The following is a 21694-nucleotide window of genomic DNA, read 5'->3' on the forward strand; positions in this document are numbered from 1 at the left end:
TGGAGAGGTTCTTCTTAGCCTCGCAAGCTCGTCTGCTGGACATCCTAGCAGGACCACTGACCTTCCCTTCACAGTTGCCCCCAGAGTTCCCAACACGACAGCCTTGGGAGCACTTGTTTATTATTTGTCTCCCCAATGTGTCTTCCTGATGGGATTAAAACTGTGACTTAAAATGGTCCACATAAGCTCATTTTTTAATGTCTTTACTTATTTATTCAGAATCTAGAGATGTTTCCCCCAGAGTCAGGCTCACACCTGCTAAAAAGTTAAGGCTAAGAGCACCCGCTGCTGCTTTGGGACCTCTGGTGAGTAACCAGGGAATGTCTTCTAGCCACATGTCAGCTAGTAACACAGCCCAGGAAAACCCACACGAAGAATGGTCAGAATTTTATGGCCTACACACCATCAGATCTTCCCAGGAATTCCTGATCTAAAGAACACCTCTTTGTGTGATTATAAACTTATTATAAACTTACTTTCTGCCTGTCCCTTTCATATTCCATCTCAAAAGTATAGGACATGACACTGTCTTGTTTCCAGAGCTGAGGCAAGGGGTGATCACTGGCAAAAGCTAAAGGAGTTGTCTTCCTTGAGGCAGATTGGTGATTTTATGGTGTTTTTATCCTGCCCTTTTTTTTTTTTTTTTAAGATTTTAAAAATTTATTTGTCAGAGAGAGTACAGGAAGGCAGAGTGGCAGGCGGAGGCAGAGGGAGAAGCAGGCTCCCTGCGGAGCAAGGAGCCCAATGTGGGACTCGATCCCAAGATGCTGGGATCATGACATGAGCCGAAGGCAGCAGCTTAACCAACTGAGCCACCCAGGTGCCCCTATCCTGCTTTTTAAGGTAAGCTTTGAAATTTGCATCATGGGCCTCAGACCCAGGGCTGAGGAAAGGCTCCTGGAAAACGAACTCACTTCTACAGAAGGGCTGCTTCCTTTCATCAGAGGACACAGCTCCCTTTACTCCCCAGTGATTTATACATGCTGGTGTATTCCTGAGATGTTGGTGAGGCTCTGAAACACATCTTCCTGTGGAGTAGGAAACGAACCGCGGTCTGCTGGACATATGGCACACAGCTCCTCAAAGATTAATGGGAACATGAGCCTTTGCTGGGTCCTCAGACCAGGGATGATAAGGGTGTTGGAAAGAGTACCTCCTCCTAGCTTTGAAGTATCTGTGACTACAAAGGTTTGAGGAAATTTAGAGTGAATAGGAATCCCTCAAATAAGGTTTGGCAGGCAGAAGGCCTGTTGTCAAGAATTCCCTAGACACAGAGAAGCAAGCAAGGTTTGAAAAATTTTCAAACTGACGCAGAGGAGTTCAGGAACCCTTGGAAAGCTTGCAATCTTTATTTTGTATGTTAATGAGACCAGGAGCTTCTCCAGGGCTGTGCAGATCTAGCAGGTTCTCAGTGTGCGGCCAATGAGTGCCGGGGACAGAAACCACACCTCTCTTGGGTGGGGACCACTACAAATGCAGGTCTCCAAGGTGAATGTGGCCCGGGCAGCTCGGCTAGTCCTGCATCGGTCCTGCATCGGTCCCTGGCTGCATCCTCTACCTGGTTCCGCTGCTAACTCACTCCCCCAGGCCCCCAACACTTTCCCTCTCCCCTCAGCAGGTGATTTACTCCGTACTTCAAACTTCAGTCCTCAGTGCATCAGTTCTCTCAATGTCCCGGGCCCTCCCTCGAAACAGCTCTTCCTAACCTCTGCCCACCTCTTTTCTGCAGGCAGAGAAGAGGACGAGGTCCTCCTGTTCCAGTACAACCTCACTCCTGGGGCCCTGGACTTGTCTCCCGGGCACTCCTCACTGTCCTCTCCACTTCTCCTTGACCGCCTCCACCCCTGCAGCGCAGAGACCGGCCTCCTCCGCTGCATGGCCCCACTCCTGGAAAAAACAATTCTCACATGTTCCTCCACTCCCTCCCTTCCGCTCACTCTGAACTTGTCATTCCAATTGCTACCTTGCTTCCCTCCTTCCACCACCTTCCAGCCTGTCAACTTTGTCCCTCAGGGGCTTTCTGTCTCCCCTGCCCGGTGGTCCTCCTGCCACTCTGCCTCTTCCTCTCTGTCTCTTTTGCTGCTCTGCACTGACATGCTGGCCTTTCCCAAGGCTAGACCCGGGGCTCTTATGCCCTCCTTCACACCACCTCTCTCGCCTAGTCTCATCTTCTCATTCATTCATTCATTCATTCAGTCCTTCATTTACTGATTTGATATTTACTCTTACTGTGCAGACAGGCACTCTCCCACAGGCCGAGGATGAATTAGGCAGGTATCTGACCACCAGGAAATCTAACTTGGTAGGAAATCACTTAAAGAAATATCTACAGAGGTGCCTGGGTGGCTTAGTCAGTTGCGGTCCTGGGATTGAGCCCCACATCGGGCTCCCTGCTCAGTGGGGAGTCTGTTTCTCCCTCTGTTCTTCTCACCTCCTCACCCCTGGCTCAGGCTTGCTCTTGCTCTCTCTATCAAATACATAAAATCTTTTTTAAAAAAATGTAATTCAATGTTACAAGTGTTATATGAACAAATGGGGGGCCTGTAGTGGGGAGGAGACTTCACAGTTGGGGGAAGACAGAAAGTCTGTCAGGAGATGAGAAACAATGTGCCAGCTGGGGAAAAGGGGTGTTCAGGAATCCCAGGTGGGGAAGTAGGATTCATAGCATAGTGGTATGGAGCAGTGCTTTGGAGTCAGGCAGGTCTGGATCAAATCCCAGTCCCTTCTCTAGTAACGCCAGGGAATTAGGCTGTGTTACTTCTGGAGGTCTCAGTTTTCACTCGTGTAACATGGAGACCATTGGCCTGTCTCTTACGGCTACGTGGAGTTAGAGAGGAATGAATGGCAAGAGCTCAGCACGATGCCTGGCGTGCAGTAAACAATTATTAAATGATAATCATTATTACAGTAAATATATTTGTAACTTTAATAGGTGTCTTGCGACTGTTACCATGAATGGGACCTACTAATGAATGAATAGGTATGGAAGACCTGTAACAAAGTATGGCACAGATCGCTCAGCCCTAAAATGGAAGAAAGCAGCATCACACGCCACGACATGGACCAACACCGAAGACACTAACTATGCTGAGTGCAATGAGCTGGCATGGCAGGATGCGTGTGGTGTGGTTCCGCTCACAGGTGGTGCCTTGAACCTGACAAGCTCAGAGCGTCAAGGACAGCTGTGGTCCCCAGGGGCTGAGCGGAGGGAGGATGGACTAGAGGATGGACCAGAGAATGGTGATTGCTATATAATAGTGAGTTTTTTGTTATACACCAAAAGATGGCAAATTTTAAGTATAGGAGACATGAAATGCTAGGTTCATATGCCATTTTCAACAAAAATAAACCACCACCAACACGGAGAGCAAGACAGACAAATTGGGACATTTATCTGTTCCAGGTTTTTAAATTGTACTTATATTTGCAGACTGTTATGTACTTTTAGCAAAAATATGTCTATTTTTAAATTAAGTTTTGAAATTTTCTAAAGAGGGGATGAATCTAAGGTTGCCATTATGATTTTCCTAAAATCTGGACAGTAGGACTACCCTCTACATAGAGAAGTCTAACAATTTTATTTCATTCTTGACCTTGTATTAGACCCAACAGGGGCTTGCCTTTGTAAGTACATTTGGGAAACACAGACTTGTATCTGAGAATTTATAACCTAATGAGGACGGAAAAATGGATACAACTGCATCCTCACACAGGGACAAGAAGTGCAGCATTTGGAAAAGTCTGTTTAAAAACAGACAAGCAGGGGCTGCCTGGGTGGCTCAGTGGGTTAAGCCTCTGCCTTCAGCTCAGGTCCTGACCTCAGGGTTCTGGGATCAAGTCCCACATCAGGCTCTCTGCTAGGCAGGGAGCCTGCCTCCTCCTCTCTCTCTCTCTCTCTCTACTTGTGATCCCTCTGTCAAATAAATAAAATCTTTAAAAAAAAAACAACAACAAAAAAACAGACAAGCATGGGGACACCTGGGTGGCTCAGTTGGTTAAGCGGCTGCCTTCGGCTCAGGTCATGATCCCAGGGTCCTGGGATCCAGCCCCGCATTGGGCTCTCTGCTCAGCGGGGAACCTCCTTTTCTCTCTCCCTCTGCCTGCCACTCTGCTTACGTGGGCTCTCTCTCTATCTCTCTGTCAAATAAATAAATAAAATCTTTAAAAACAAATGAACAAACAAAAAGAAAACAAACAAAAAAAAGCCAGCCCCAAAAACAAAAACAAAAAAACCAGACAAGCATGGAAGCCTTAGAAAAGGGAATCTTTTTGGGCCATGGCAGGAAGATGCGTGGCTCACTGACCTGTGTCCCCTGGTTGTTGATGTCGACGGCATCACTCCACTCGCTTGTGATGTCCTCTAGAGATTCCACTCTCAGGAAGAGGCTGGGAAGTAAGTCTTTGGTCTTGCAGTCTGGATAACTGGAAATCTGATGATACAGTTCATGATGAATTGAGCACTCAGAAGGAATTCTTCTGCAATAAACCTCGAACTTTGGAATATCTGAAATTTAAAAAAAAAAGGCATATGAAGACTTAGGCCTTGAAGACAAAGACAAAGAGATATTAAACATAATGCGGCAGGAGAAACTTCTGGAAGAGGGACGAATGATACTTTTATTTAAACATTCTTCACAGGATCACGGGTAGCTACTGAATTAAAAAACCTCCAGAAAAAAAAAATAAATAAAAACCTCCAGAAAGAATACATTATTTAAGTTCAATGTGACAAAATATACCTTTGATATTTTCCTTTACAAGGATTGTTACTGGACATCTGTTGTGGAAAATTATTCGAGGACTAGGGTCTTCAGAGAGGGTTAAGTAAGTCAATCCACAGTGCTCTTGATATGTCAGTACTACTGCCCTAGAATGAAATCAGATCAAATGACAGAAGTGGTTTAGAAAAAGATGAACGCTTACTCTCCTGGTATGTGTTTATTCAGATTTGTAACATTCACCACTCCACAACATCTTCTCTTTTATCCACCAGAGGAAATGTTTCCAGAGAAAGGAGCCCATCCTCTCACCCATTAACCATCATACACTAATTATAGCTTTACCGATTTTTTTTTTTTCACGGCAATGTTAGCACATGATTATCATAAAATATTCAAAGACGTAAAAACATATTTAAAAGGGAAAAAACATAACTTCTACCACTTAGAATTAGAGCTAACCTTGCACTAATAACCCTGCTTTCTGCTCTGCTTTCCTCTGGGCAAATGTGCCTTAAACTCTTCACGCAGAGTCCCTTCCTCCTCAACAGTGCCTGGTAAGTCTTGGCAAGAGAGGAGCTGGTGTGCTTTTAGAAGGAGTGCCAGAGAATCTGGGTCCTTGCTCTTTTTATATTCTAAAAGTAGGTAGGCTCATGATGCCTGCTGTCAATTTGCACAACATTGTCGAACTTTACGTGATTTCCACTTTGACTACCAAGAGCAAAACTGTCTTAATTGGCTTTGGAAAAACTGCTGTGTGGGCATAGGCTGCCCTTGGCAATGGAGACACTGAAATTTTCCAGTTTACACCACAGACGACCAAACAACATTTCATATCAAAACAGGAAAAAAAAAATCCTCTCTGCAGTTTAAATTGCATGGACTGATCAAATTAACGAAAGGAATTGAATATTTGCCAAAGGTGGCCCTCAGTTTACACGGGTGGAGAGGGGTGGACAGTGCACTGAAGAATTTCTCATTTGCCATTTATCCTGTTCACCAGTGTGAGTCCTCCCGAAAGATCATATTTGTCTGAAATGCTGAAGTGAACTGTCCATTAGCATTTGGGGAAATCATATTAATAACACCGTCAGGGGCACCTAGGTGGCTCAGTGGGTTAAAGCCTCTGCCTTCAGCTCGGGTCATAATCCCAGGGTCCTCGGATTGAGCCCCGCATCGGGCTCTCTGCTCAGCAGGGAGCCTGCTTACCTTCCTCTCTCTCTCTGCCTGACTCTCTGCCTACTTGTGATCTCTGTCTATCAAATAAATAAATAAAATCTTAAAAAAAAATAACACCATCAAATGTGCAGTGTCGGAGTGAGGGGAGGACAGAGACAGGAGGAGATGGGGCTGTAGGAAGTGAATTCACTTGCAGAGTACAGGCCTTGGATGCATACCAAAGTTCTTTTCCCAGCCTAATTTTGAAAGAGCTGGGGCAAGCCAACCTCAGAGAATTTCTTCTTGCTAGCCAAGAAAGCTGGGGGCCAGGACTAACATATGGTATTTTCAATCGAATATCTAGTTTGGTATTCATAGATAAGATTAAATTATATTAATAAAATCATGTCTTACAATTCTTAGAATTTTAAACATCAATCCCAAATGCAATTTTATTTAAGATTTTGCCTTTCCGTTTTAAAAATAAATTTTGTTTTCTCGACATAAGTTCACATCGCTTTCAAAAATGCTTTCTTAAACTCACCACACTTAACTTCTCCAGCCAGAATATAAATATAACCACTCCTCTCCAGGATCAGGGGATGAAAAGTGTTTATAAAATCAGGGATATTTCTGAATGCTGTGAAAGACGAAGGGGTGTGTGTAGGGAGCAGGGCCTCACTATTAACTCATCCATGAGTTAGGAAGTTATCTTTTAAACTATGACTACTAGAAATCTCTGTAGACATCAAAAAGTTAGGGAACTAAAGTCTCAAAGTCTGTAAATCTCAATCATGGGAAGAAGGCACCTCTGGTAAGATCACAGTATGTGTTCTTTTGTCCTTTTTACATATACCATAAATAAATTATTCCTGAGAGCTAGAGAAGGAACGTACTGCATGCAAGACAACCACAGACTAAAAGTCCAGTATGCACAAACCATTACATGTCTCCAGCTAGATTCTGTGGTTGTTATTTGCATAATTGGTAATCGGTAATTGGAGCAACTTGCGTGCAGGATCAACCACAGAACAGAGTCTTCTGTGACTTGTGTTTATCTAAGTTATCTCTCTTAATGGCTTTTAAAGAAAAATTCCATTTTTGAAGTCGATGTAAAATATGGCAAAGGAGAAAGGTTTTCCAACTTGCCTCCCTCATATTTTAACCCTTGACAGAGGCTAAGAAGTCCTCATGGAAGGCGATCTTTTCCTTGTGTTGTGTTACCATCAATCTATGGGACAAACACTATCATTCCCCCCCCCAAGGATAAGCTGTGTCAGCAGTAGGGGAAAAATCTTCACCAGTAGGACACCGGGCCAACCCACATGTGATCACAGCATTTGTCCAATTGCGTACAATGTCTAGAAGTCATGAAAAATAAAAGTAAAACCTAGTTTTACATCCGGGGAGCTCTGCAGCCATTCCTCTGTCCCTCCCAACACCTGGACGAAGAGCCGCACTGACAAGCAAAGAAGGGCATTCACACAGATGTACCTGGTGCAGAAGCCATTGTCCCCACGGTTTCTGAAGGGCACTGCTATGCTCTGTCTGGGAAATTCTTGTCTAACTATGGCGGGCAGGCTCCAGCACGGGGAGCCAGCGGCACCTGCCGCAGGAGAAAAGGCCAGCAAGATCTGTTTCTGAAGCAGGGATGTGTCCAGTGGTGACTGGCTGACATCAGGCATTAAATCCCAGCAAGGAAGGGAGCTGGATGTCACAGCAGACTGCTCTCCGCCTGGGCAAATGCTAAAAGTAGCACTGTCTGGAACATGAAAATACTGAAAAAAAGAAAAAGACAATGCTGAGATAGCACAGCGGCTACAACAATGGAGAGAAGTTAAGCTTTTGAAGGCACAGCTTCTAAGAATCCATAACCGTGGATTCTCAGGAGGTAGCCAAGTAGGGCACTGTTAGAATCCCAGGCCCAAGAGAAAGCCCTAATGAGACCATTACAAGCAGTGGGAGCAGGGTCTGCTTTTCTAGACATAATGAAACATGATAAGGCTGGGGCGATTTAGAAGGTGATGCAAAGTTCTCAATATCCCCCAGTACTGCAAAAATCCAGATGTCGTAAGGGGAGACATGCCATGTGCTAGAGAGGGAGTCCTCTTGGATAGCGATGGGCCAAACAGAAAGGGTGAGCCCTGAGAGGCCTTGGGCAGAAGAGAGCTGATAAGCTGGGAGCTCAGAAGGTAATTTTTGTGTAAGGCTTATCCTGAGGGAGGAGGAAACTCTGACCCCCAACCCTCAGTTGAAGTTCCACAGGGCTTTTGGCACAGGTAGAGAGTCTTGGGACCTTTAAAGGTCCTTAAAAAGGACCTTTAGAGATACCTTATTTAAAACTCCTCTTTCACATCTGAGGAAGCTGCTTTCCAGAGAACTGATGACTTGTCCAACAACACAGAGATGGTGAGTGGCAAAGCCCAGCCAGAGCCTGGCTTCCTGCTTCCTGTTTGGTGGTTTTACCACTATCCCACATTGTGTTCCTAAGAGGCCAGGGATTACCATGTCTTTAAAGAAGTTCCCACACCTGCCTGATGCAGGGTAGGGTTGACAGAGGGGACACTCCCCAGCTGCCCAGAAGAACCTGGGCCTTCCCTTTGTCTTCAGGAAGCTGAGGTTAAGTTCATTGTGATGCTTGTGGTGTGGCTGCCGCTGGGTACCACCATTTTTCTGAGTGCCTCGCCTGTTTACTCATATTATCTCATTTAATTGCCACCCAAACCCTGCAAGGAATGTGAAATTATGCCTATTTTCAGATGCAGAAATGTCAGCATGGAAATCCCTGACCCAATGTCTCAGAAAGCCCTAGGGTGGGAAGAAGCAGGAGAATTATCTGCACATATGCTGATTCTCTTGCCAAATCCTCACCTAAAATGCGAACATTGTTGACCTGTACCTCCCAGCTGGGGACTTCTGGTCACCCAGTTATTCTATCAGTACTTCGATGAACCAAGATGAAATTCTATTATTCTGACATTTTTGGCAACACCATAATGCACTGTGAGCTTAGAAGAATAAGACTTTCATCCTATTTTATTGTTCTAATGTAATTTTTAGGAGCTGAAAGGGATAAAAATAAACGCAGACAGAGGTAAAGAAAGAAATATGTTCCTATGTGATCGTTTCAATAGCATAAAACAATAGCAGACCACTTAGCATATTATGTGTTTAAGTCCTTTTAAAAGATCTCTCTCCCAAAACATAAGTGTTCATTTTAATTGTATAAAGAAGTGAATCAAAAAAACCCTTCTTGGATTCATTTCCTGCATATCCTGCCAGCGAGATGTCCACATAAATGAGCAGGGACATTTTCACAGTTACTCTCCTTGTGGGCAGAGAACTCTGGGCTCCTAGATCCTGGCTCTGCGGGGCCGAGCCTCTGACCACATGGCTCCTCTCGGCCCCACAGCCTGGAAGGCAGATGGTCTTTTCCATGAGCCCCAGGAGCCAGTCCTCAGGCCCTGTCCCTGCTGGGGGGGCTCTGGGTTGGCGAGCATGCTGGAAGTGTGTGCCGCAGCCCCGAGCAGATGGGGTGCAGGCGGCACTGGTCCGGCTGCGTGTCAGGATCTGCTGCTTTCGTAGGATTTCTGCTCATTAATTACCTTGGAAGTGCTGACCAGGACATCTGTACTTTAAGTCAATAACATATAAATTTCTTTTTACCTATATCCGGTCATAGTTTTTTCTAGGCTAAAAAATTCATCTTACTTATTGCTGATATATCAAAACTGAAGACGACAAATCGATCATATTCTGAACGGCTTACCTCCTTTCCAGACTGGGGTTTGGAGACAGATAACTGCGGTTTGTAGAATATCTGATATGGCATATTATTGATTATTATGGTCTTGTCTTCAATTTGAATAATTTGTATGCCCTGCTGTACCATGGAGGAGATGCAGAACTGACATAACTGTAAAACAATTGAGGAAAGAATAATTTCTATAAAATACAATAAGGAAAAAAAGTATAAGGCATAACAAACTTTCTTATTTTTAAAAGGTCATTTTATCTATTGGTTTGCCCTGGACAGTACCAATTTTACCTTTTGCTCCAGAGTATTTATTGGTGTCCCCTCTCAGTCTCAAAAATGTCCCCGCCCTTAAAAGGGGCCACTATTACAACAGGGGATCCCAGCGAACCAGTTCTTTCTGCTGCTACGGTACAATGACAGAGACTTGTTTTCAAGTTTTTTAACCAACTTCCTCACAAAATATTTATCTATAAACACTTTTACGTAACAGATGTCACACATCTTTTCAACAAAAAGAATTCAGTTAAGCATTCCTCTCCCCTTCTTCATGCTTATCACAGCAGCTCCCTCGCCAAAGGCCTAGTGGGGACCACTGGGCGTTCTGAGGACTTGAACAGTGATGTGGACTAAAAAAATCAATGCTCGGCCCTCATATGCTGCTTTCTTGTGAGCTGCTTGTTGTAAGTACTGATGTGTGTTAACTCACAGAATCCTTACAAAACCCACTTGGGGCAGCTACTATGATCTCCATTTTATAGAAGACGGAAATGAGGCTCAAAGAGGTTAAGTAACTTGCTCACGGTCGTAACGACAGAGACGGTCTAGCTGGGATTGGAAACCATGCAGTCTGACTCTGTGGTATTTCTCTTACCCCCCATGTACCCTGTCATTCCCTCACCGCAGTACTGACGTGGTCAGAGAAGATATCCGCTGCCTGACGATCCCCACTTAGTAAGTGGTAATGTCAGGACAGCAGTTCTCAAAGAGTGGCCTGGGACTCTTGTGTGTCTGTGAGTGAGACGGGGAGTCTTTGAGATCCTTTTAGGGGGTCCAAAGGTCAAAACTGTTTTCATAATAATACCTAGATGCTCTTGTCTCTTCCACTCTAATTCTCTAATGAGTGTACCGTGGAGTTTTCCAGGGGTTTTATGACCTATGATGTCATCACGGTCATGGCCAGCAGAATGTATGTTTGCGTATTCTTGCATGCTAAAGTTTTTGTATTCATTTCTAGTTTGATGGATACCAATGGCTAAAACCCACATAAATAAAAGGGTTTTGGAGGTCTGCAATGATGTTTGAGAGAATAAAGGGGTCCCAGCCCTAAAAAGTTTGAGAATCACTAGGAAAGAGTAAGGAGACATCAATACATATAATAATGTATTTTCCAGCAGTCTGTTCATTCGTTCACATTCATGTAGCACTTGGCTGTGGCCACTCTCTGAGGTGCTGGAGGTACTGGGTGTTGGATGGTGTATTGTGACATTTTTCCTAGGTTTTGATGGTCGATCTCAACTTACAAGTCTTCAGCTTTGGGTGATTCACGCTTACAGCTCTTTGCCATTTACACCCATGTTACAGTCTTCTGGCTGGCAGCGCATAAACATGTGTTGCCCAGACAACTCTGAGGAAATGGATACCAGCCTTGAATACTGAAGAGAAACAACTTCTTTGTATTGGAGAAATTTATTTTTAAAAAGTCACCAAATGACACTAACTTTTTTTCAAGAAGCTCTTCAAAGACGCCCGTCAAAATTGAACTTCTCCCCGGAGTAAGGTCATTCTGAATCACGCTACTCTGATGAAGTAGCCCTTCGTCTGACTGGGGAGGGCTGAGGTAACGAAGATGGTAGGAAGTGCAGCATGAGACCTCATGAGACACTATGATATTGTGCTGCCGAACACACAGGTTAATGTCATTTGTGACCATAGTACTCAAATTAATTGCTTTTCATAGACTTTTGAAAAGATGGAGGCTGAAAATCACACACCATCAGTATTTAGCTCAATAACCAATGAAGTAGGTTTTTTGTATTCATATAGTCATGGGTACCAGTTCTCTGTTCAGGAACAGAACTCCCTCATAACCTTTGGTTCTATGGGAAGATCAGCGTAGCTATTGCTCAGTGTGCCCTTTTTCCAGGAACATAATCTTTGCTATAGGAGGTTTGTCCTTTCCCTCAGTGCTCAGAATGTTAGCAACTCTACTTCCTGCTCCAAGGAAAGGAGGCCAAGTACAATTTGTGGATATTTTGGAATAAGTTCATTTTCCCCCCACATACAATCCATCAAGTGACTGCCGAGTGTTCTGAAACAGAGTGGTTATTGGATAAATTATGTGACATGGCTTTTATCACTGGTAAAGGGGAAAAAAAACCCTGTGAAACAGAGAGGTCTAAGAAATCGTGTGTTTTACTGTTATAAATTGTCTAGAGCATGTGACACCAAGAAGGGATTAAAAAGAAAAGGGTAGACTCATATTAAACCGGTTGAGGGGATGGTATGCTCTTCCCCCTGAGCCATGAAGACTTTGATCCTACCTTCTGATGTCCTGGGAAAGCACCAAGTCTTATTTCAGCATCAACAAACCCTTCTTCGTCCAATGACACAACTTCACCATTACCTCCGTCTTTCCACTTTGGAGATGTCAGGTTATGGACCAGTTTAATTGCTACTGACTTGTGCACAGTGTTTGTATTTGCCCAGTATATTCCAATTTGAAAAGCCTCCTGGAAAAATAATGCCTCAATTATAAAGTATTTTTCTTAACTTTGATAGTTTTACCTCAATTCACAGGAATTTTTTATATTATATAATAGGTCTACTTAGGCAACCAAATCCCTTTATGAATTGTGTTTTTGTTTTTGGAATGGCAACATACATTTTATTTTAGTTCTCAATGTTTTCTTTGATTCACAATGGAATTTATATTCATGGAAGGGGAAAAAAAAAACCTAACCCAAACTGTGGCTCCCCCATAAATAACAAAGACTTAAAAATGAAGGGCTTCATTTCATTTGACTAGAGAATAATACGCAACCTTAGGTACATGTAGGTCAGCATTTCAATTCCATAAGGAAACATCATCCGATTATTTAAAAAAAACACAAACACACACAGGAAAAATGCAATTGAATAAAGATGTTCATGAACTAGAACTCAAAAAAGGCCTCTCCAATTGTTTCCCACCAGGAAAACGTTTTATTGAGGAGTTCTTTGCATTCTATTTTCCTACAGATTTATGTGCTTTCTTGAAATGGGTTAGCCTCATCAAGAAAGTTCTCTTGTGATGGAATACAGTCTTGCCGTGAAATTCTGTTTTATATTAGGGTCCCACCCCCAATGCCAGTAATGACTCCATATTGTTATTATCAACAACCGGGTAGACATCCATGATTATGGACATCCAGGTCCTTATAAGGGAAAAGGGGCTCTGACAAAAATAGTTGCTCAGAAAGCCTTGCAGATCTCTTGAGAATTTCTCTAAGAACCCCAAGTGTATTTAGGGAGTGGGTTAGCACAGAATATGGCTCTATATCCTTAACATACCCTGAGTAGGCCAATCATAATGCTTGTCAAATATCCTGTACAGAGTGAAAATGAAAATGAAAATGTAACTAGTACAAGTTATCAAATTTAATGATAACTCAAGTATGAATACTGCTGATGGGGGAAAAAAAAAGACATCTGAAATGTCTTTGAATATCAAAGCACATTCCATACCTCTTACATATGCATCTAAGAGGAGAGTTTTCTACAACTGATTCTGTTAGGAATATAAATGTGACCTCAGAATAAAGGCTAGTTGTTGAAAGAAAAGAATTCATATTAACTAAAAAAAAGTTATAGTACCTGAAAATTAGGAGGGATAATAATTTTGCCAGCAGGAACCTGTAGAACAATCTTCTCCCCTTCAAACAGCCAGAGGTCCCACTTGGATTGATTGATGAGCAGGGCCCAGGGTAGAAGTTCTATCAGCAAGGCTCTAACATATGGCTTCCAGACTGACAGCTTCACTCGCATTGGGCTATCCCACTGACTCAGCTGTTCACTCCTGTTCCAAATACCACATCCAAGAGACTCAATGAAATACAATGACGTCAGTATTCATGAAATATGTTTAAGGATTCCAAACACACAATGCTCTTGTATGACCCCTCTTCACACCAGAACCATCCAATGCTGAATCTGCATTCTGGAGAAACTTCTCATGCAATTATGTTCTAGATTATGAGTAAAGCAGTCCATAAAACACATCTACCCAAATGATAGAAGGTTGGAATGTGATAGATGCATGCAAATATTTCTTTTTTAAAAGACTTTTTGGGGTGCCTGGGTGGCTCAGTGAGTTAAGTGGCTGGCTCTTGATTTTGGCTCAGGTCATGATCTCAGGGTGCTAGACAGAGCCCCATGTCAGGCTCCATGCTCAGTGGGTAGTCTACTTGAAAGTCTCTCTCCACCCCTCTTCCTCCACCCCTCCCCTCATTTACCTACTTCCACTCTCTCTCTCTAAAATCAACCAATCAACGAATGAATCAGTCAGTCATTAAAAACCTTTTATGGTATCTAACATTTTGGTGAATGGTCATTTATTTATCAATATTGAGAAATGTTTGTAGAAAAAGGTTGCTGGGGACCATTACCTGTCAGAATCCTTTTTATTATAGGGCCACATGGGTTGAAGGGAACTTTCTGGCCCATAGAATTCATCAAGGATCTGATTAACTGTGCCTCCAGGGTGTATCTTAGTGGCTATTTGCTTGATGAGGGAGGTTGAGATGGGAACGGCACAGTGGGAAGGATCATCTTCTTCTCTAGGAAATGGAAAAGAATAAAACAGGAGTGAATATCAGATTTCTAAAGTGAATTTATTGAAAAAAAATCGAACTATAGACGTATCATAGACCAATACCTTTTGTGACATTGAGTCAATTTTTTTGGTGATTTAGGGATTAGTGACACAGTTTTTGAATGATCTGGGCCCTGACCCCTTTTCCCTGTCCCCCTCCCCCACATGCTTGGGTGAGAGCTCTATTCATTTCTTCTACTAGAGAAATTATGTCAATTAAATCTTCCAATCCCTCTTGTTTATATCTAAGTTTAATGAAAGAGGCTGAATTTTATCCAAAACCACTGAAGAAGATAAGGAAACACTAGGCAGGGCAATTTTAAAATAACATTCTCATAAGATAAGGGAATCATACAAAATATTCTATCTGCCTTCTTCCCCTCAATAGTATAGGTTGCTTTTCTACTGAATTTCTCTTAGGAAAACGTAAGGATTTTTCCAGTACCTTGCTTGAAATGTTAGGTGATGCACAAGGTCAGGTTCTATGTTTTGCAGTGGTTTTTCCTGTCCTTTTCCTGGAATAATTTGTGTTTCACTCAATCCCAGACTCCTTTTCTCCAAATGTATGATAATGGGGTCTGGAAGATGACTCCTCATGATAAAAAGAGGGCTGAACACAATCTATAAAAATAAAAGGACAGAACAACTTTCATATTTGCTTTGTTGCAGTATTCCAGCTGTTTGATGCTGAAACAAACTTGTAATAAATCTCTTCCCTGGGTCACTCTGACCTTAATTTATTTCAGAACAGGAAAGGTCAGAGTCATATACCATATTTTAGGACTGGAAAGCACTCACCAGTCGTTGTTGCACTTGAGAATTGGGTTCTAATGTCAAAACTGTGCACCAGACATAAAAAATGGAACTGTTTGAAGATGGCACCTGCAAAGGAGGTAGAAAAGGGTTCTGTTAAATACCGAACAGTTTACTAATTAATCAAAATGAGGCACAGATCGAATGTCAGTTTGGAGGATTAAAAAGTTTAAAGTTATAGAAAAAAGCCATTAAAAACAGAGAATAAGCAAAACCAGACTTCATTATGGCATAAAGTGAATGTGCAGTGAGTCAACGAGGCCAACGCTTTCTTAAAGACAAAGGCATTTGTAAGAGGAGAGGCTGATACAAGACTGGGTGGGAGAATGGCGGGGAGGATTTGTCCTTTGTGGCAAGGAAAAGTGCCGATGGTGGAGTGTGAAGAGGAGATAAAAAAGGAGCAGACCTTTGTGAAGATTCTCAAGTCGGGGGGGAGCACTCCTTCCCCACTTCTCCCCTGCATCCCCATCCCAAGCCCTGGTGCATCAGGATCCTTCTCAAGATATAACTTGTCTCCACCTGAAAAGGGCAGCGTCTTGGCTCTCAAGGCGACTGGAACTGATACCACAGCTGTGCTGCTGTGGGGTGGGAGGAAGCAATATCCCAAGTCTTTTTATCTTACTTCAGATCTCCCTCTTTTGTACCGGTCATTTTTTAAATAAAGTGCTGTACTGGGACGCCTGGGTGGCTCAGTTGGTTAAGCAGCTGCCTTCGGCTCAGGTCATGATCCCAGCGTCCTGGGATCGAGTCCCACATCGGGCTCCTTGCTCGTCAGGGAGCCTGCTTCTCCCTCTGCCTGCCATTCTGTCTGCCTGTGCTCGCTCTCTCTCCCTCTCTCTCTCTGACAAATAAATAAATAAAATCTTTAAAATAAAAAAAAAATAAATAAAGTGCTGTACTGAATAAAGAGCAAAAGGAGAAACTTTTAATTTTAAAAACTGCTCTACTCAGGCGCCTGGGTGGCTCAGTTGGTTGAGTGGCTGCTTTCGGCTCAGGTCACGATCCCGGAGTCCCGGGATCGAGGCCTGCATCCGGCTCCCAGCTCCACGGGGAGTCTGCTTCTCCCTCTGACCTTCTCCTCTCTCATGCGCTCTCTCACTGTCTCTCTCTCAAATAAATACATGAAATCTTAAAAAAAAAACAACACAAAACTGCTCTATTCCAGATTGCCGTACATCTCGTACCTGAATGACAATGCTATACTCAGGGGACTTAGATTCCAAGCACACGTCTCTTGACCAGTCTTCATCTCCTTTGGCCTTCACACACAACTCCGTCAATTCACTGTTTTCCAGTATGTATGAAGGCAATTTCTGTTTGGCTGTGAGGCAGTCGAAATGTTCTCGAATGACAGCTTGTCCGTCTTGACCGATGTAATGCTGAACGACTTTCAGTTCTATGCTTTGAGACAAATAACTGCAGATGATCTGTCTTCCACAGATGATAATCTAAAACATAATGAACACACACATAAAGTTTCACCCATTCGGATTTCCTGAACTGGTGACATGTTCACTGTTATTACCTGTGTTGGTTTTGAAGGAAAGAACGTGAAGCCATGAACTTGTTTAGAGCATACAGGAAGAAAGGCTTGGGAGGAGAAAGGGATTTTGCTTTGGTCATATTAGGTTTACCGCACTCAAAGGACAGGCACAGGCAGGGCCCGCAGTAGCCAGCTGGAAATGCTGGGTGTGTGCCTGAGCGTGCGGTGAGGCTGGAGACAGCCGACCTATGGAATGAAAGCCTTGCAAATGCACACAGGCAGAAAAGAGCTGACCTGGAAAAGAGGTGCAGGCTTACACCAGCAACTGACCAACAGCCTAGGGTCAGATTCAGGGGCAAAGAGCCAGGGAAGGGGCCCGAGAAGAAGAGGCAAAGGACTGTGGCGGTAAACCAGGGGAAGCTGAAGCCCTTAGAAAAGACCCACCAGGAAGGGGTAGTCAGTGATGTCACGTGATGTGGCAGTCACCAAGGATGGGGACCGAGCACAAGGCTTCAGCTCTGGTGGCTGAGAGGCCAACTGGTGATTTATGTTTCCAAGGCTGGTTTCTAAGGGTTTCTTGCAGTCTTACACAATAAGAGATCACTTTATAAATTGGTAAAACAAACAACTGTTAAGTCAGATGCCTAATTATAGTTTATGTTATTCAGGTTTTCCCACAGAGTAGAAGCATGTGGCTTTGTAAAACACACAGAATGATCCAAAGATTCATGGATCACCCCATTTTTCCTCCAGCTAAGAGTACAGTTCATGGTAGGCATTAAGAAATGATTCTTAAACAAGATGGGATTGGGAGGGAGACAAACCATAAGTGACTCTTAATCTCACAAAACAAACTGAGGGTTAAAGCGGGGAGGGGGTTGGGGGGGTGGGATTATGGACATTGGGGAGGGTAAGTGCTATGATGAGTGCTGTGAAGTGTGTAAACCTGGCGATCCACAGACCTGTACCCCTGGGGATAAAAGTATATTATATGTTTATAAAAAATAAAATTAAAAAAAAATGGAAAAAAAATATATCTGCACCACTAAAAAAAAAAAAAAAGAAATATATCATTCAGTGAAATACAAATACTACATTATTTCACTCATATGTGGAATTTAAGAAAGAAAACAAACAAGAAAAGGAAAAAGGGATAAACCCAAAAGCAGACTATTAGCTATAGAGAACAAACTGACAGTTATTAGAGGGAGGGGTGAGGGGAGGGGAGATAGGTGAAATAGGTGAAGGTGATTATGAATACATGTAGCATGATGAGCACTGAGTAATGTATAGAATTGCTGAATCACTGTATTGTACACCTGAAACTAATATAACACTGTATACTGCAATTAAAATTTTTAAAATACGTTAAATATGTAGCCCACCAAGTCTCAAGAAGGAAGAATGGAAAGAATGGTGCATACCGATATAGATCTTAGTAAAAATATATCCAATTATCAAAAAAAAAAAAAAAAAAAAAGAAATGTTTCTTAAATTGGTTGAAATTGAAAAGATAATGCAAAACTTTATTCCTGTGCAGTGAGTCCTACTGTAATACAAGTATTCACCGTGACTAGAAAATATAGGACTTTCACATACTGGATTTTCTTATTTGTAATATTTTTTTCTAGATTTTATGAATAGTAATCATTCATATGCACACCAATACATATGTGGTTTCCCAAGCATGTGATGGTTAATTTTATGTGTCGACTTGAATGGGCCACGACTGCAGAGATACTCGGCCAAGCATTTTTCTGTGTGGGTCTGTGAAGATGTTTTTGGATGAGGTTAACATTTGAACTGGTAAACTGAGTAAAGCAGAGTGCCCTCCCTACTGTGGGTGGGCCTCACCCTGTCAGCTGAAGACCTGACTAGAACAAAGAGCCTGTGTAAGAGGGACTCCTCCTGCCTGACTGAACCGAGACATCGGTCTTTCCTGGCCTTTGGACCTGGGCTAAAAAATATCAGCTCTTCTTGGGTCTTTAGCCTGCTGGCTTTCAGGCGGGAACTACACGTCAGCTCTGCTGGGTTTTGGCTTCCACAGCCGTGTGAGCCAATTGAAAAGAAATCTCTCCCTCTCTTTCTCTGCATGCACATGTATGTACATACACACGAATCTGTATGAATAAATACACACATCCTATTACAAGGCATTTTTTACACACTAACTCTCTCATTCTCACAGTAACCATAAAAATAGGTGTTACTAGGACTTGTCATCTTAACAAGGAGAATGATGTCAGATGACTTGCACGGTGTTACCCAGACTCTCTGGCCCAGAGTCTGATAGTCACTCTGAAGGTCTGTCTTTCATAAAATTAACACCTATGAATTAAGAAAGCCTAGAAACTATAAAAAAGAGAATGAAGACTGCCCATCATAATGTAAATGTGACAGATGTCACTGGTTCCATTCCAAAGAGGTGGTCCCTCCTTCTCCCTGGTTATTAATAACCCTGATTCAGTTTAGGTCTCAAAAAGGAGCAAATTACTCAGGGAAGGTGGACACCTCCATGGCCTCCATAGTCTGTGTCACAGCTGGCACAAACTGATCCTTGTGATTCCATTCTTCTTTTGCCAGTGATTACTTTAGGGGTGAACACGGGGCACTGTTTGGCTAATAATATGAGAAGGAAAGACTGCTAAAAGGCTCTGGGAAAGATTTTACTCCTTGATAAGGGAGAGAATTTGAGAAGAGAAAGCCCGCTTCTTGTCTGCCACGGAAGAAGTTGTGAGAGGATATATAATGTACATAGAGCTTCTGTAGCCATCTTGAGACACAAAAGGCAAATCCAAGAGGATAGCAGAGAAGCAGATATAGCCCTGAGTGGCTTAATTAACCAAAACCTAACCTGCCTTCCTCATTCTTATTATATGAGATAATAAATATAAAATAGGAACAATAATAGTGTTTGTCTCATTAGCTTACTATGAAGATTAAAAAACCTACTTTGTTACTTCAAACTGAAAACACCCTAATGGGTACATTTTCATATGTGATTAAGAGTATTTTGTAAACACCACTGTAAGGAAACTATTATTTATACAAATACATATGATTATGAATGAACGATTATTTAGTTCATTATAAAGAAACCTGCTACGATGATAGACCAAAAATTAAATATCATTGTTGTTTCATTAGTTGAACACTAAAGTTTAGCATTTTCTTAAACATTTATTTTCCAACTATCTATTCCTTTGTCTTTTCTTTAGAAGGAGTACATTTGTAAAAACCAAGCCGTACTTAACTGTACATTACTTGTAGGCACTCAAGCCATTATAATCTTTTAAAACAATGTTTTCTCAATAACAAACACAGAAGTCAACTGAACCATGAGTCCTGAGTTAGCAAGCAAGCTTTTCTTCAGCATATGCTAGGGGTTACTAGGCACTCATGGTTAAGTCTTATGAGGCCTTAGCATCGTCTAATTTTAAATAAACACGTGAAAGCTCTGAGGCAGTATTTAATTCTGTTCTTCCTCTTGATGTGCCCAGGCCTGGCAATGTATGCACACCGCTCCTGCTTTAGAACCTTTGGGCCCCATGAGATTTAGGAGAGAATTTTGCTGTCTCTCACAGAAACCACAGAATCTCCTCAACCATCTGGGACTCACTTTGTCTAAAGACAAAGATCCTCTTGGTGGGTTTTTATAGTTTCATTTTCAACTATAAAGCCTGTTAAATAGGCTTTCAAATATGATAAAAAGAAAACCCTTAAAAGTGGCCAGGGAGAGAGGGCTACTTAGATGAAGGAAAATCCAAAATGGCTCCACCTCGGAATGGTGTTCTTCAGAGCTGCTCCCACGCAGGGTTCAGTGAGAGCCATGTCTGCTTTTCTTCAAAGTGGCAACACTTACAATGCCTTTATTTTGAAAATTATGGTTAGAATTTCAAGATTAATTTATCAGTTGAGGACAGCTACTTAATTTTTTTTAATGTAGGGTTTCTCTTTAATACACATTTCCAGGTTTCACACTAATTCTCCTCTTTCCCCAAAGCCACAAAGATGTGTATTGAAGATTTCCACATATGATTTTACTTAGCAGGTTTCAGAACTCTTATTAGATCAGTGCCAAGAAGAATAGTGATATTAAAGAATAACTCCAGAGCACCAGATGCACTGGAAAATGATATCTTAGCCCTGATTAAAAGTGTATGTATAAAGATACAATATATATACATATGTACATATGTACATTTACGTTTTTAGAGTGGTAAAGCTTTTCTCAATGAGGGGATAGGATACGTGAAAGTCACTGTGTGTACGTGGGTAGCTGTGTTATGTACAAAGTTCCTGAGAAATTTTGTATGTGGTCAATTATCATTCAGTTGGAGAAATGGCAGGGGTATAAGAAAGGCAGGGTATAGACAACCAAACCTCATTGTTCAGGCATCAGCCAATTCTCCATTATCCGGGGGCGTGTTAATGCAGCTATGGTGCATCAGTGAGCTGCACACACACACCTCCCAAAATCTTTGAAATTAGGCAGCTGTGGTTTATTGCAAATTTCCTGGCCCAGGTGGGGTAGAAGGAAAGAAGCCAAGATGTTAGAGAGGCAGGAATCCACAAAGCTCTTCTGAAACCTTGATTCCTATCTTCCTTCCCAACCTGGCTAATTGAGGAAATCCTGTGTCTCTGATGTACTTTAACTGGAGCTAACCTGAATTTTAGTTAATCTACGCTGACAATAAAAAATTAAACCCAACTGAAAGACTAGAAAGGGTTTTCACAACAATGCAGCAGTTATTTTGAAGTTGGTGGTCTGCTGAACCTTTCAGCATTACCTGCGTTCAGTACCAACCATTTTACATTTTGCTTCTTCCTCGGTTAAAATGAATTGCTATTTCTGTGTTCCACTTCTCACTGTTCTGCTGAGTGACTAAAATGGCCCTCATTTAGAGCCCAATCTC

The 21694-nt window shown here is 42.4% G+C and overlaps 1 protein-coding gene across 4 annotated transcripts in view; it reads right to left on the reverse strand.

The window, feature by feature from the left end:
- Window positions 1–21694, reverse strand: part of LOC111146810 (vacuolar protein sorting 13 homolog B) — a 755552-nt gene that overhangs the window by 37590 nt on the left and 696268 nt on the right. For all 4 annotated transcript variants that reach the window (XM_022502501.1, XM_022502502.1, XM_022502500.1 and 1 more), the window contains 10 exons: window positions 16480–16743; window positions 15281–15364; window positions 14928–15103; window positions 14277–14447; window positions 13486–13687; window positions 12174–12362; window positions 9646–9792; window positions 7371–7654; window positions 4740–4867; window positions 4305–4504 (listed from right to left, as the gene is read on the reverse strand). In XM_022502501.1, coding sequence (XP_022358209.1) covers window positions 4305–4504; window positions 4740–4867; window positions 7371–7654; window positions 9646–9792; window positions 12174–12362; window positions 13486–13687; window positions 14277–14447; window positions 14928–15103; window positions 15281–15364; window positions 16480–16743 — 1845 coding nt within the window. The remainder of the gene's footprint in view (window positions 1–4304; window positions 4505–4739; window positions 4868–7370; window positions 7655–9645; window positions 9793–12173; window positions 12363–13485; window positions 13688–14276; window positions 14448–14927; window positions 15104–15280; window positions 15365–16479; window positions 16744–21694) is intronic.

The sequence above is a fragment of the Enhydra lutris genome, unplaced genomic scaffold (assembly GCF_002288905.1).
Source record: "Enhydra lutris kenyoni isolate GAN:26980312 unplaced genomic scaffold, ASM228890v2 scaffoldscaffold14, whole genome shotgun sequence".
Taxonomy (NCBI): Eukaryota; Metazoa; Chordata; class Mammalia; order Carnivora; family Mustelidae; genus Enhydra; species Enhydra lutris.